The 11,429-nt window shown below is 54.5% G+C and overlaps 1 protein-coding gene across 1 annotated transcript; it reads right to left on the reverse strand.

Moving 5' to 3' along the window:
* Positions 1 to 6,832: 6,832 nt before the first annotated feature.
* EN2 (engrailed homeobox 2) lies at positions 6,833 to 9,933 on the reverse strand. Its single transcript, XM_056858013.1, has 2 exons — positions 9,357 to 9,933; positions 6,833 to 7,159 (listed from the first exon to the last, which is right to left on the reverse strand). Exons 1-2 carry the CDS (start codon positions 9,931 to 9,933, stop codon positions 6,843 to 6,845), a joined length of 894 nt encoding a protein of 297 aa, XP_056713991.1. The 3' UTR covers positions 6,833 to 6,842.
* Between the last annotated feature and the right edge of the window lie 1,496 nt (positions 9,934 to 11,429).

The raw sequence follows: 11,429 nt of genomic DNA on the forward strand, positions 1-11,429 counted from the left end.
GGGGCGTCGGCTGGAAGGACGCCGGTCCCGGGGCGTTTTTGTGCGCGCGGGGGAGTTTTCCTGGGGCTGGCAGCAGCCGCAGCGCTCAGCTCCGTGGGGAAGTCCCGCACCGGCCAGCCAAGGCTAATGGTCTATGCTCGAAAGGCTACGGGGAGATTTCAGCGGCCAGGGGCAGAGGGGCCGCGGCGCCTTAAAAAACAGGTCCAGCAACACACCCTCAGCTCAGCCCACCGAGACTGCAACTAACAAACTGCTTGAGCAGCCCTCCGGAGTGTAATAGGACTTCTCCGGAGTAAATCGGTGGCGATCTTTGTGAAAGGATCCCCGGGCAAATTGCGTCGAGGAGGGCGCCCTTGGAAGGCAGACCGAAGGAAATGTGTGTGTGTGTGTGTGGGGGGGGGGATTTGTGCCTTCCTCCCCAAAGGCCTGGTCTGTGGCCTGGCCCCGAGTTGGGAGGAGGGGGGTTTCCTGGCTCGATCCGCTCTGTCAAGATTCCTCCGCCGCCCGGCCTGGGCCCCCCGCTGGTTCCTTGCTGCTTCCAAACGGGCCACGTTGGGATGGGTAGAAATATCGAGGAGGGAGCAAGATGGGGGGTGTATAAAGCCGATCTAGTTCCACCCCACCCACCCCCCACAAAAGGCTTCCGGAAATATTAGAGGACTTTGAGAAGCTGGAACCTTCCAGTGGTTAAAACTGGCAAGCCAAAGGGAATTGCTCCACTGATGCGCAGCCGCGGGGGCCGGGTCTTCAGGGCCCTGGGCCAAACACCTAGGAAGCCTTCCCTTTATTATTGCCTGGCTCCCCCCGCGGTGACTCTTATGCTTCTGAAAACGCTGTTTTATTTGTTTTATTATGTTGCCCTGACAGCCAGGAAGAAAATGTGTCTTAGCAGCTCCTTGAGAAACGTGCACTGCTTGGTGGGTTTGCTGAACTAGAGGCGCCCGTCTCTGAAACTGAGTCGGGCCTTCTTTGCCACCATCTTTGAACCTTCTCCCCAGCATCTAATCGTCAGAAACGCTCGTCTGGCAATCCCCCCCCCCTCCCAGGGGCACTTTGGGTAGCTGCATGGGCGGGGATTGAAAAGACAGGTCGGATATTAAATCAGCGGGATACGGAATGACTTTTTGCCACGACCCGGAGCTTGCTAAATAGTTTTGCTCTCCAAGGGGGCCTCTGGGTGACCGTTTAAGCAGAAGTATCCCTATTTACTCGGAGACGGCTACACCAGTGTAAATGGTCAGCGAATCCATCATACCTGATACCTATGGCACAATAGGGCAAGAATATTTGCATATATAGTGCCTGCCTATGTCCTGGAATATTGCCTGTGTGGGACCTTACAGATTGCAATATTCTCGCCGAGCGATGTACCTTTCGCAGATTGTAGCGCCGAAACAGAAATTGCTTATGAAACAGCCTCCTTGCCCAAAATTAGGGTCCAAATTTATCTTAATTTCACACGATTAGGCTATTATTCTGACAGGACTTTTCTCATAATGCTTCCAGTTTGAAGACATTTGCTTTAATCAGAAATGCCATCATCTGTAATTACTGGGGGAACAACGCCGTTAAAAGCCTGGGGAGCTAAACTGAAAAAAAAATTAAATAAAGGAAAATAAACACACACAACACACACTTATCACCAACGCCTTAAAGGCGTTAGTTACCCTCCATGTGTTTATTCTGTTTATTCATGTGTTTATTCTGGAAGTAAATTCTGCTGAAGCTAATGACGCCTCCCAAGTAAAACTGAGGCGGGTTGAGTGCAAATGGGTCGCATTTCTTTCAGAAAGGTTCTTTTTTTTAACGTGGTAAATTTGAGATCGGGATTATTTGCTAGTGAGGTTGCACAAACCTGACCCCCTTGGTCCCCGAACTGCCCTAGCTTGGGTCAGGCGAAGTGCTAAAGACGTGGAATCTGATTGTAGTGGGAATCTGATATGTCTTGCGTGGAAGCACTTCGGTTTAACCAGAGTATGGGGCGAGTTCGTGGTGTGTACTGACCTGGTGTGTACCAGCTAGCATGTGAAAATCTAGACGTCGCTAAAATCAAGAAATCTGGTGTTTTCAAACATTCACGTCGTTTCCCCCGCGTGAGGACTGGGGTTTGCTTTGTGTGTGGCAACTTAGGTGGGGTTGCGATACCGAATGGTGGTTGCAGCAGTTCGAAAAAGAAGAGTGAAATGGCGCGGATAGTGCTTTGCTTCCACCTTCCTTCGTCTGCCATCCAGTTGTGCAGGGGCTGAAAGTCCCAGTCGATGCCCCCTCCCCACTGGACCGACCAAGAGGCTCTTTGGCCGCCTTCTGCCTGCTTCTCGGCCTGAGCGGGGCAGAGAACAGGGTGGCCGATGGAATCCGCCACTAGACCCCAGATCCTACCTAATAATTCCAGAAAGGTGGTGGCATTAGCCTACTGTAGCAAAATAGGTCCAGGGGCGTCTTCAGGAAATTTATTCCAGCTCGAGCTTCGGTGAGTCACACAGAGCTCACTTCTTCAGATCCGAACAAATCAGCCCCCGATCTAGCAAAGCTCATGCTGGAATAAATCTAGCCAGTCTGTAAAAGATGCCACTGGACTTCTGTGTTGTTTTACGTCCAACCAGTCCGCCTCAGTCCATGTTCTTTTCCTTTCGGCGCTGCTGACTTCCCCAGTAAACTTTTGCAAAATGAAAATTTGCATAATGTACACAGCCTTTCGGGCACCTAAAAAAAAAAAAAGCACACACACATACACAGACACACAACCAAAAAGCACCCGGCGATCCTGGCACCTTCCAGTCTCTACGGCTTTTTTTTCTTTTTTCTTTTTAACGCTGCGGTCCTAGGTACGCTTATTTGAGAGTAAGCCTTACTGTACACCATGAGACTGATTTCCGAATACACAAACATGCTGCACCACTTCGACTCCAGTGTACCAAGTTGTCCCAGCACAACTTCTGATGTAGCTCGCTTGACAGGCTGTTCGTTCGTGAGAGTTCAGCGCAATAGGCGTGCCGCAATTCTCTGTTGGGGCCTAGAAAGCATCTCCTCGTGAATGTGAAACAGAAAACGATCATTTCTTGCAAGCCTGTGACTTTTCCCTTCAAGAGGGTCTCGGCTTGCTAAGGCTTTTGAAACAGTTTTACAAAGAGCCATGCTATGGCCATTTATGCCTGGGAGGTTTTGCCTTGGATTTGCCACTCTCTAGATGCACGTTTTCTCCATCCGAATTCTCAAAACTCAAACATAAATGCCCCCCCCCCCTAAATGCAGAGTTTTGAGAACTCAGATGGGGAAAACTCAAAAATACCCCCCCATGCAGAGTTTTGAGAACTCGGATGGGGAAAACTCAAAAATACCCCCCCCCCAATGCAGAGTTTTGAGAACTCGGATGGGGAAAATGTGCATCTAGAGAGTGGCAAATCCAAGGCAAAACCTCCCGGGCATAAATGACCTTACTTTCTGCCAGAATATTTGGTGTGCACTTTCGAACCCCTGGGGATGACATGACTGTAAGCGTTTTTGGACTGTTTTTACTTTATAAGGCTGCATCAAGCCAAAGAAGTAATAATAACAATAATAACAACAACAATAATAACAATAATAACAATAATAATAGCTGGGTACTTGTAGGGTTTATAGCGTCACCAACTATATTTTTAGAGTTTTATCGAATGGAATAGCATTTTGGTGCATTAACTGATACAGCCGGACTAAGGTCTAATAACCATCCAGGCCGCCTGTTTCTCTCTTCGGAGACTGGTGAAGAGAATTAGCTGAGCTATCTGGGAATAAAATAAAATCTTCTTTACAGCACTCTAGCAAATGAGAAGGGCATTGATGTCAGCCTCCCCACCAGGACTTTAAGTACAAATCAGATATTCTTGCCATAATTATGTGTAGAATAATATTTATACGTTTGTATAACTTAAGGTTTTGCAGACATAGTTTCTAACAGTGCAATCCTAAATACAACTATGGTCTTCTAAATCCATGAATTTACAAGTATGTAACTCTTCTTAGGATTGTGCTGCAAATTACTTTTTGGACATTGAAATGTTTACATTTTTGTCAACAAAAGAGGGCAAAGTTATCTTTATATGTACAAGACACATTGAACAGGCCTTTTTAAAAACAATCATATATTGCTAGTGCTGAACAGTTTTTTTAAAAAAAGACTTTAACTGCCCTTACCTCTGAAGTAGATGAATCGTCTAAAGGTTCTTAAAGTGCCCTCCTAAAGATGTTTACCAGAAGTCCCATTGAGCTCAATGGGGTTTACTCTTTAGTAAATGTGTTTAGGATTGCAGTATTAATTATGCAACAAATCGATTAACCGTCTGGCAGCAAAATAAATAAATATCCCCCCTTCTTTTCAGTTGACATTCACAACTCTCTTCCACCTGTGTACAATTCTCTTAGGACTTAAGAATGCCGGTTCAGGAGTAGGTGTTGCTCCAGTCTGAGGTTTTGATGCAGGCATGGTAGGTTTCATAATATACTTGGGGGGGGGGTGTTTCACGCCGTTTCCAAAGATTTAAACGCACAAAATGGAGTGAAAATGCCCACAATTTTGAGACAGCCGTTGTCGATAGAAACATTCATATTTCATAAAGTTATAAATATTTGATACTGCAAGTTGTAAAATGCACTTCTTCTATAAACTGGGGGGGAGGCTTTCTCGCTAAAAGGCAATGCCATTGAATACCGTCTTCTAAGTAACAGGTGGTTAGTCACAGAATTTAAAATTACATCATTGATTTCATAGGTTCTTTCTCATTTTCTAAAATTGATACTGCTATGTGCAACGTGTGCCTATTATAACTGTGACTTAAAGAGAGGTTTTAAGGCAAAGCAAGCCGTAATGAAAAGGTGACTACAGTCCTGAATCCCAAGCCGGGCTCTTTGTGCCTCTAGCCAATATTTGGAACACTTTTTTTCCAGGAAGGGAGGGGAAACAGAGAGTTGGGTCAAAGATCGCAATCAAATTTCTCTCTCTTCCACACACTCTCATGCAGAGAGAGTATGTAAAAAATACTGAGGTCCATCATACCTCACCAAGAACTCGGAAAGGGAAATGAAGGGCAGGGAAGAGGGGATAAATAAAACACACCTCCCGCAATTTAAAATAAATACATAAAACGCAGCTCTCTTTTACAATTCTTCATAATTTAGAAATTAAGTATCTGCTTTACTAAAAACCGTTCCCCTTTTCGGGAATGAAAGGTAAGGCGTAGCAGCCTTGGGTTGCTCATCCCCCCTTCCCAAAATAAAGCTGCACCGTTCCTAACGGAAGAATCCCAGCCGCAACCCCCCCCCCCTTCATATCCTCTTGCATAATAGAAGTCAGTGGGGCTGACACTGTGCCCTCTTTCCCTCCCCCCCCCCATCTCTTCCTCTGGATTTGTTCTTTCGGCTGAAGCCCCTCAGCCGGTGCAGGCTGGTTGTCTGCGAAGGAAGGCCTTTCGCTGCCCCACGTTTGCGGTGAAAGGACCAGCGATGCAAACTTCCCTTGCGCGCGCCCCCGCTCACGCGCGCCCCCGCCCAATGCCACAGGCTTTGTCCCAAAGTCCTGCCCAGTTCGCCCCAAGTCCAACGCCGGGCCGAGCTGACTCCGGACCCCCGCTTTTAGAAAGGCAGCAGCGAGCAAGAGGCGAAGCGAAACCCCCGGGAGGCCGGCAGCGGAGAGCGCAGGGCCTGGCAGGCGGCGGCCTCGGAGGCACCGGGCAAAGGCCTCGGCCCTGAGCCGGCAAGGGGGGAAAGTTTCCTTGCTTTGGAACCGGGCGCCTCCCCTTCCCTCTGTCCAGGGACCCCGCAGTGGCCAGATTCCCCTCCAAACTTTTCTCACCAAGCCCCCGGGAGGAGGAGGAAAGTGAGGGCGAAAACGCAAGGGAGGTTTTGCCTTGGATTTGCCACTCTCTGCGTGCACATTTTCCCCATCTGAATTCTCAAAACCCTGCATGGGGGCTTATTGTTGAGTTGTGAGAATTTGGCTGGGGGGAAATGTGCATTTGGAGAGCAGCAAATCCAAGGCAAAACCTCCCGTGCGTTTTCGCCCTCAGAATCCCTGAAGAGCCGGTCCAAGAAGCCTGCCACGATCTGCTTACCAACCTTTGCTGAGTAGAAACCCACGCACCCACCTCCAGTCAGTGGAAGATACAGGCCCCCGGGCATCACGCCCTGCGTCAGGGTTTCTTTCCCCCAGATATTTAGGAAGCCAAACGGTGTGTGTGTGTGTGGGGGGGGGGGACTGGCCTTACACCCAACCTTAGAGGCTAACCCATGAGATCGAAGCGGGGGTAGCAGGGGGAAGAGAAAGAAACGGGGAAACTCGTAGAACAAATAGGAGAGCTATTTATTCGGTTCACAGTCTCGTGAAATGCAGCAATAAAAATCTTTGGACGTCAGCAAAAGTTGTATTTTAATATTTCGCATTTCCAAAAAAAAAAAAAAAAAAAGTCCAGTGTCCTTCCAAACAGCGCTTAAGTCTATAAAAAAGGGGTCAACTTAAGCTCTTTTTAAAAAAAAATCGATAAAGATAGCATCTAAAATCTTCCATCGAACCCAAAAAAGGAAAAAAAATCAAAAAAATATTTTATAATCAGATATTTTGGATTTTGTACAACACCTTGCCTGTAAATTATATATATTTATATACACATATACACAGAATATTGCAGGGTTATATCTAATACACAATATTTCCCACTATTTATGCTGGTATAGTCTTTTATACACTGGCCCTTGTATGGTTTTTTTTTTGTTTTTTGTTTTTTTAAAATTAAATTATTGCATTGTATAAACTCTGCCTGACCCCCCCTCCCTCCCTCCCTCCCAGGCTGTGTCTCCCCCCCCCCCGGCCCTCACTCGCTGTCTGACTTGCCGTCTTTCGAGGCCGTCGAGTGGTTGTACAGTCCTTGCGCCATGAGGTGGGCGGCCAGGGAGTTCTTGTTGCCGGTGGCCTTCTTGATCTTGGCCCGCTTGTTCTGGAACCAGATCTTGATCTGCGACTCGTTGAGGCTGAGCTCCTGCGCCAGGCTCTGCCGCCGCTGCTCGGTCAGGTAGCGGTTCGTCTGGAACTCCGCCTTGAGCCGCTGCAGCTGCTCCGCCGTGAAGGCCGTCCGGGGCCGCTTGTCCTCCTTGTTGGGGTTCTTCTTCTTTGGTTTGCGGGACCGGGGGCCTGCGGGGCAGGGCGAGGGAAGGAGACACACAGAGCGAGGAGAGGGTGAAGGAGGGGCGCTCGGGAAGGTGGTCCCGGCCTGGGACGCAGAATTCAATTAGCAGCACTGACCCCCCCTCCCCGGGGGTGGGGGGAAGCGGGGGGGAAGGAGACCCTCCTAGGCCCTTGGGTTTGCCCCACCGCGAGCCCCTTCTTTCGCTCTGGCCCTCGGGGATGCCCGGGTGCGTGCATGGCACCAACGGACCCTTGGCTGGTTGTTGGGGGGGGGTCAGAGAGGCCTGGTGGGGAGTGAAAATACTCCCCCCCCCAATAGTGTTGCGGTTAGAGGTTGGTCTTGGGAGCTGCTGGCCCAGAGGGATCTGCTTCCTGCCCCCACCTCCTCAGAAGCCCTTCCAAGAGACAGGGGGGAGGCGGGCCCGGGCCAAGGACACCCGCACAAAGCCCCACAAGGGCGCAGTTGCATCGCAGCCCCACGGCACACACCCCCCGGCCCGCAAGTTCATTTGTTTAAGCGGGGCCGGGGCGAGCAAGCTGCAACGTCGCCTGGACTGCAGAAAGGGGGGTGGGGAGCTGGCTTGGGCGAGGAGGCGCCCCTCTCCTTTCGCGTCGGTTTGGCGACCGGCTCGTGCCCCGGGGGAGACCCGGCCTCAGCCCCCGCCAGGCGGCCTTCTCTCGTCCCCTCTGCCTCGCCTGCCTCCGCCAGAGGGACCCGATCGCTTGACAGCTCCCCTGGCCCCTTCCCACCCTCCGCCGCCTGGAGAGCAAGGCACGTGGGCCTGGTCGCTCCGAGCCGCCGGAGCCAGCCTAGGCCCGGGGAAGGCTCCCTGCCTGCCCGCCCGCCTCCCTCCGGCCCGGGGCTTGGGGAGGCGTTTCTCGGCCAGGCGCGGAGGCCTCCGACCAGGCCGAGGAGGGGGTGGGGGAGGGGAGCTCGCCGGAGCGGAGGGTGAGGATCCCGGGGATGGGGTGGGGGCGGCTTTGCACGTTGCCAGAAGGGGGACCAGCCAGAGCTGCAAAAGCGACGGCGAGAGGCGGCTGGGGCTTTGGGGAAAGACCCGGGCAGCGCCCCCCCCCCACGAACTGTACCCCTATCCAGAGGGGGTGGGGAGAGAAGCGGCCAGAAAGCCTCCCTCCCTCCTCTGTCTCTGGAAACCAACCCCCGGGACCTACTTTTCTCCCCTTGCCAGAGCTCCTTCCCGCACACTTCGTAGGCAGGAGCCGGCGGTTGGGTGCATTTTTCTCCCGTTCCCAAACAGAAACCGCAGGCTTCCATTTTCCAAGCCTAAAAAAACACCCCCAAACGTCTACTCTTCCGACAAGAATTCAGCCGAGGGGGTTGTGCAAAACCCCACTTTCCTTACGCGACAAAGGAATATTCAAATCGACACGTTTCTTTTGCGCTGGATCCCAGAGACCAAAAAATAGCGACGGGAGATCTCCGTCCTTCCAGCCTCCGCCGAAAGCCCGAACTTTCTCGCCGGCCGGGCCTCGATCGCGCCGCTCGCTCTGGCGGCAATTAAATATTAACAAAGGAGGGACCGGAGAACAATGGAGCCGACTCCGAATCGGACGGGGATCGGAGCCGGCGGCCCGAGGGCCCTCGCTCGTTTAAACGCGTTTAATCCGTCAAGAACATTAAGAAACGGTAAAAGGGGGGAAAAAGAATTCTAGGTCTTTTTTTGGGGGGGGGGAGAAAACAAAATGGGGGGGGGCTATTGCTTTTAAGCGATGACGTAAGGCGAAGGGGGTTGTGATTCTCGTTGGGTCCGGATCAGAGCACGAATAAAAGCCGACGGGAGAAAAACAGAATAAAATTTAACACTGCCGGCTTGGGCCGGCGCGGAGGGGGCTTTCTCCCCGGCGCTGTTGGGGGGGGGGCGGCAGGCGACCGCGGCTCCCCCCAGCACTTCCTCTGCCCCCTCTCTCGTCCCCCTGCGAGGAGGACCGGGACGCCGGGCAGGGGAGAGAAACCTCTCGGAAGCAAACCTGGCCCGGCGGGTTCCCCGGGCCGAGAGCGCTCCGGGCCCCCGGGCCCCACTCCTGGGCCGGGGCCTTGCGAGGCGAGGCCAGCCGTCCTCCTCGCCGAGGGAAGGGGGGATTCCTCCTTCCCTCCTTCGGCCTCTCGGGGTCCCTCCCCAGCTCCGGAGAGCCCCCGCGGCGCGGCTGTCGGGGAAAGCGGCCGGGGGAGGCGCGGCCTTACCTGACGAAGGCCGGTCTGAGTAGCGGGTGCAGTAGACCCAGGCGGGCCACAGCATGGGCTGCCCGCCGGAGAAGGCGCTGGCCTGCGAGCTGTCCGAGTCGGAGCTGAGCGACAGATCGCCGCCGCCGCCGCCGCCGCGGGACTTGAGGCTCCCCTCCAGCGCGCCCGGGTCGCCTCCTTTCTTGGCCGCCGCCAGCGCTTTGGAGCCGCCGCCGCCGCCGCCTCCTTCGGCCGGGGATCCCGGCTCCGGCGCCGAGGCAGGGCTCCGGGCGGCCAGGAGCTGCTGCGGGTGCTGCTGCTGCTGCGGGTGCTGCTGCTGCGGCTGCCGGTCCGGGCTGGAGCCCCCTCCGCCGCCGGCGCCGCCGTCTTTCCTCCGCCCGAATTCGGGCCGCAGGATGTTGTCGATGAAAAAGTTGGTGACCCGGTGGGGCGGGTGGTTGCCCGGCGCCTGGTGCTGCCTGGGCAGGAGCAGGGCCCGCCGCCGGCTGGGCTCCCCGTCGCTGCCGCTGCCCGACTCCTCCGGCGGCGGGGGCGGCGGGGCGCCTCCTTCGCCGGGGCGCTGCTCGCTCTCCTCCATGCCGCCCGCCCGACCTCCCCGCTTTGTCCGTGCGCGCTTCGGGGCGGCTCGGCCCGGGTCCCCGACCCCCCGCTGGCGCCGCTCCTCGCCGGGCAAGCCGAATCCAGACCGGGAGGGCGTCGGGAGAGGAGCCGGCGGCGCTGTCCGGGCCGGATCCGGGCCGCGCCTCCGCCGGCTTCAGCGGGCTCTTCCTCTGGCGGCCCCTTTCAGCGCCGCGGCCCCCGCCGGCATCCTTCGCCCCGCAACCTATTCATCGGGGGTGGGGTGGGGGGACTTGCCTCCGCCGCCCCCGCCCCCGCTCTCCTCCGGCTCCGGGGCGGCGAGAGGAGGCGCGCTGCGGGATCCTGACCGTCGGAGGGGGTGCGCGCGCGCGGGAAGTCAAGGCAGCCGCATCTGGCGCGCTAGAGCCCGCGTCCGCGCCTCTCTACGCCGCGCGCGGCTGCAGGGGCAGGCCGGGCACGCCGGCGGGCATCTGGACGGTGGTCGCCGCTCTCTGCCTCGACGCCCCTCGCCGGTCTTCCAAGTTGCATTGGGGGCGGTGGGGAGGAGGAGGAGGAGGAGGAGGAGAGCCCCCTTTCCCTGCTTCCCCTCTCCGCCGGCCTTCCCCGGGCTGCCTCCCGCGCCCAGGCGGTGAATTTAGAAGCCACTTAAACCGAACCTGAAATACTTTCACTCTGGATTTTTGTTCTTATTTTTAATAGAGCCCCTCGAGTGACGTCGCAAGGCCGGTATCCTAGACACGTGCCTTCGGCCAATGGGAGAAAAGGCTTTTCCACACGTGATACAGTAGCGCGCTAGTAAATGACAGGAGGCGCCCCCCCTCCTCCCCTCCCGCTCGGCTCCCTCCCCCCGGTTTTAAAGCTGCAGCGTCCTCTCTCTGCTCTAGAGCCTTTTTATTTAGAAAAAAGACAGAGAGAGAGAGAGGAGGAATGCACAAATACCTCCGACCTCTAAAGAAGGGATAGATTCATCTCCTCTCGCTTTGCTGATCTGTTCCTTTGCTGTCGCTTTGCCTGAATCATTAAGAAGGACTTGGGGGTGCTTTATATACACACACAGATATGTTTTGTTTTTTTTAAAAATCCATATTGTTTACACTTGGAGTTGGGCGGAGAGAAGGGGAGGAAGGCAGCAAGAGAAGGGACGGCGTCCCACAATTCCTTGCAAAAATGCATAAATAATAATAAATGAACCCGTGCGATACAAAGGGACTTTTTTTTGTGTGCTACCGATTTATTTGCCAGGGGGAAGGGGGGAGGAGAGCCGAAGGCATCAGAGGCGGTTAATTTTTTTTCCAGCGGCCGCTCGCTCCCCGGCGGGTTTTCTCCGTCTTTTTTTTTTTTTCCTCTTAAGGTTTCTCCTCGCCCAGCCTCCCCCCCCCCCGCAGCCTCCCCTTTTGTGGTCTCGAAGCTCAGCCTGCGAAAAAAGAAGACGGCCAAATATCGGATCGGGAGTTGCGGTGGATGTTTTTAAAAACAAACAAAAACAAAACACGG

The sequence above is a fragment of the Euleptes europaea genome, chromosome 11, assembly GCF_029931775.1.
Source record: "Euleptes europaea isolate rEulEur1 chromosome 11, rEulEur1.hap1, whole genome shotgun sequence".
Lineage (NCBI taxonomy): Eukaryota > Metazoa > Chordata > Lepidosauria > Squamata > Sphaerodactylidae > Euleptes > Euleptes europaea.

Coding starts and splice junctions, on each gene's coding strand:
- EN2 (XM_056858013.1), bottom strand. CDS start 9,933: ATGGAGGAGAGCGAGCAGCGCCCCGGCGAAGGAGGCGCCCCGCCGCCC. Junction 7,160..9,356: donor CTCAGACCGGCCTTCGTCAG/GTAAGGCCGCGC, acceptor CCTGCCCCGCAG/GCCCCCGGTCCCGCAAACCA.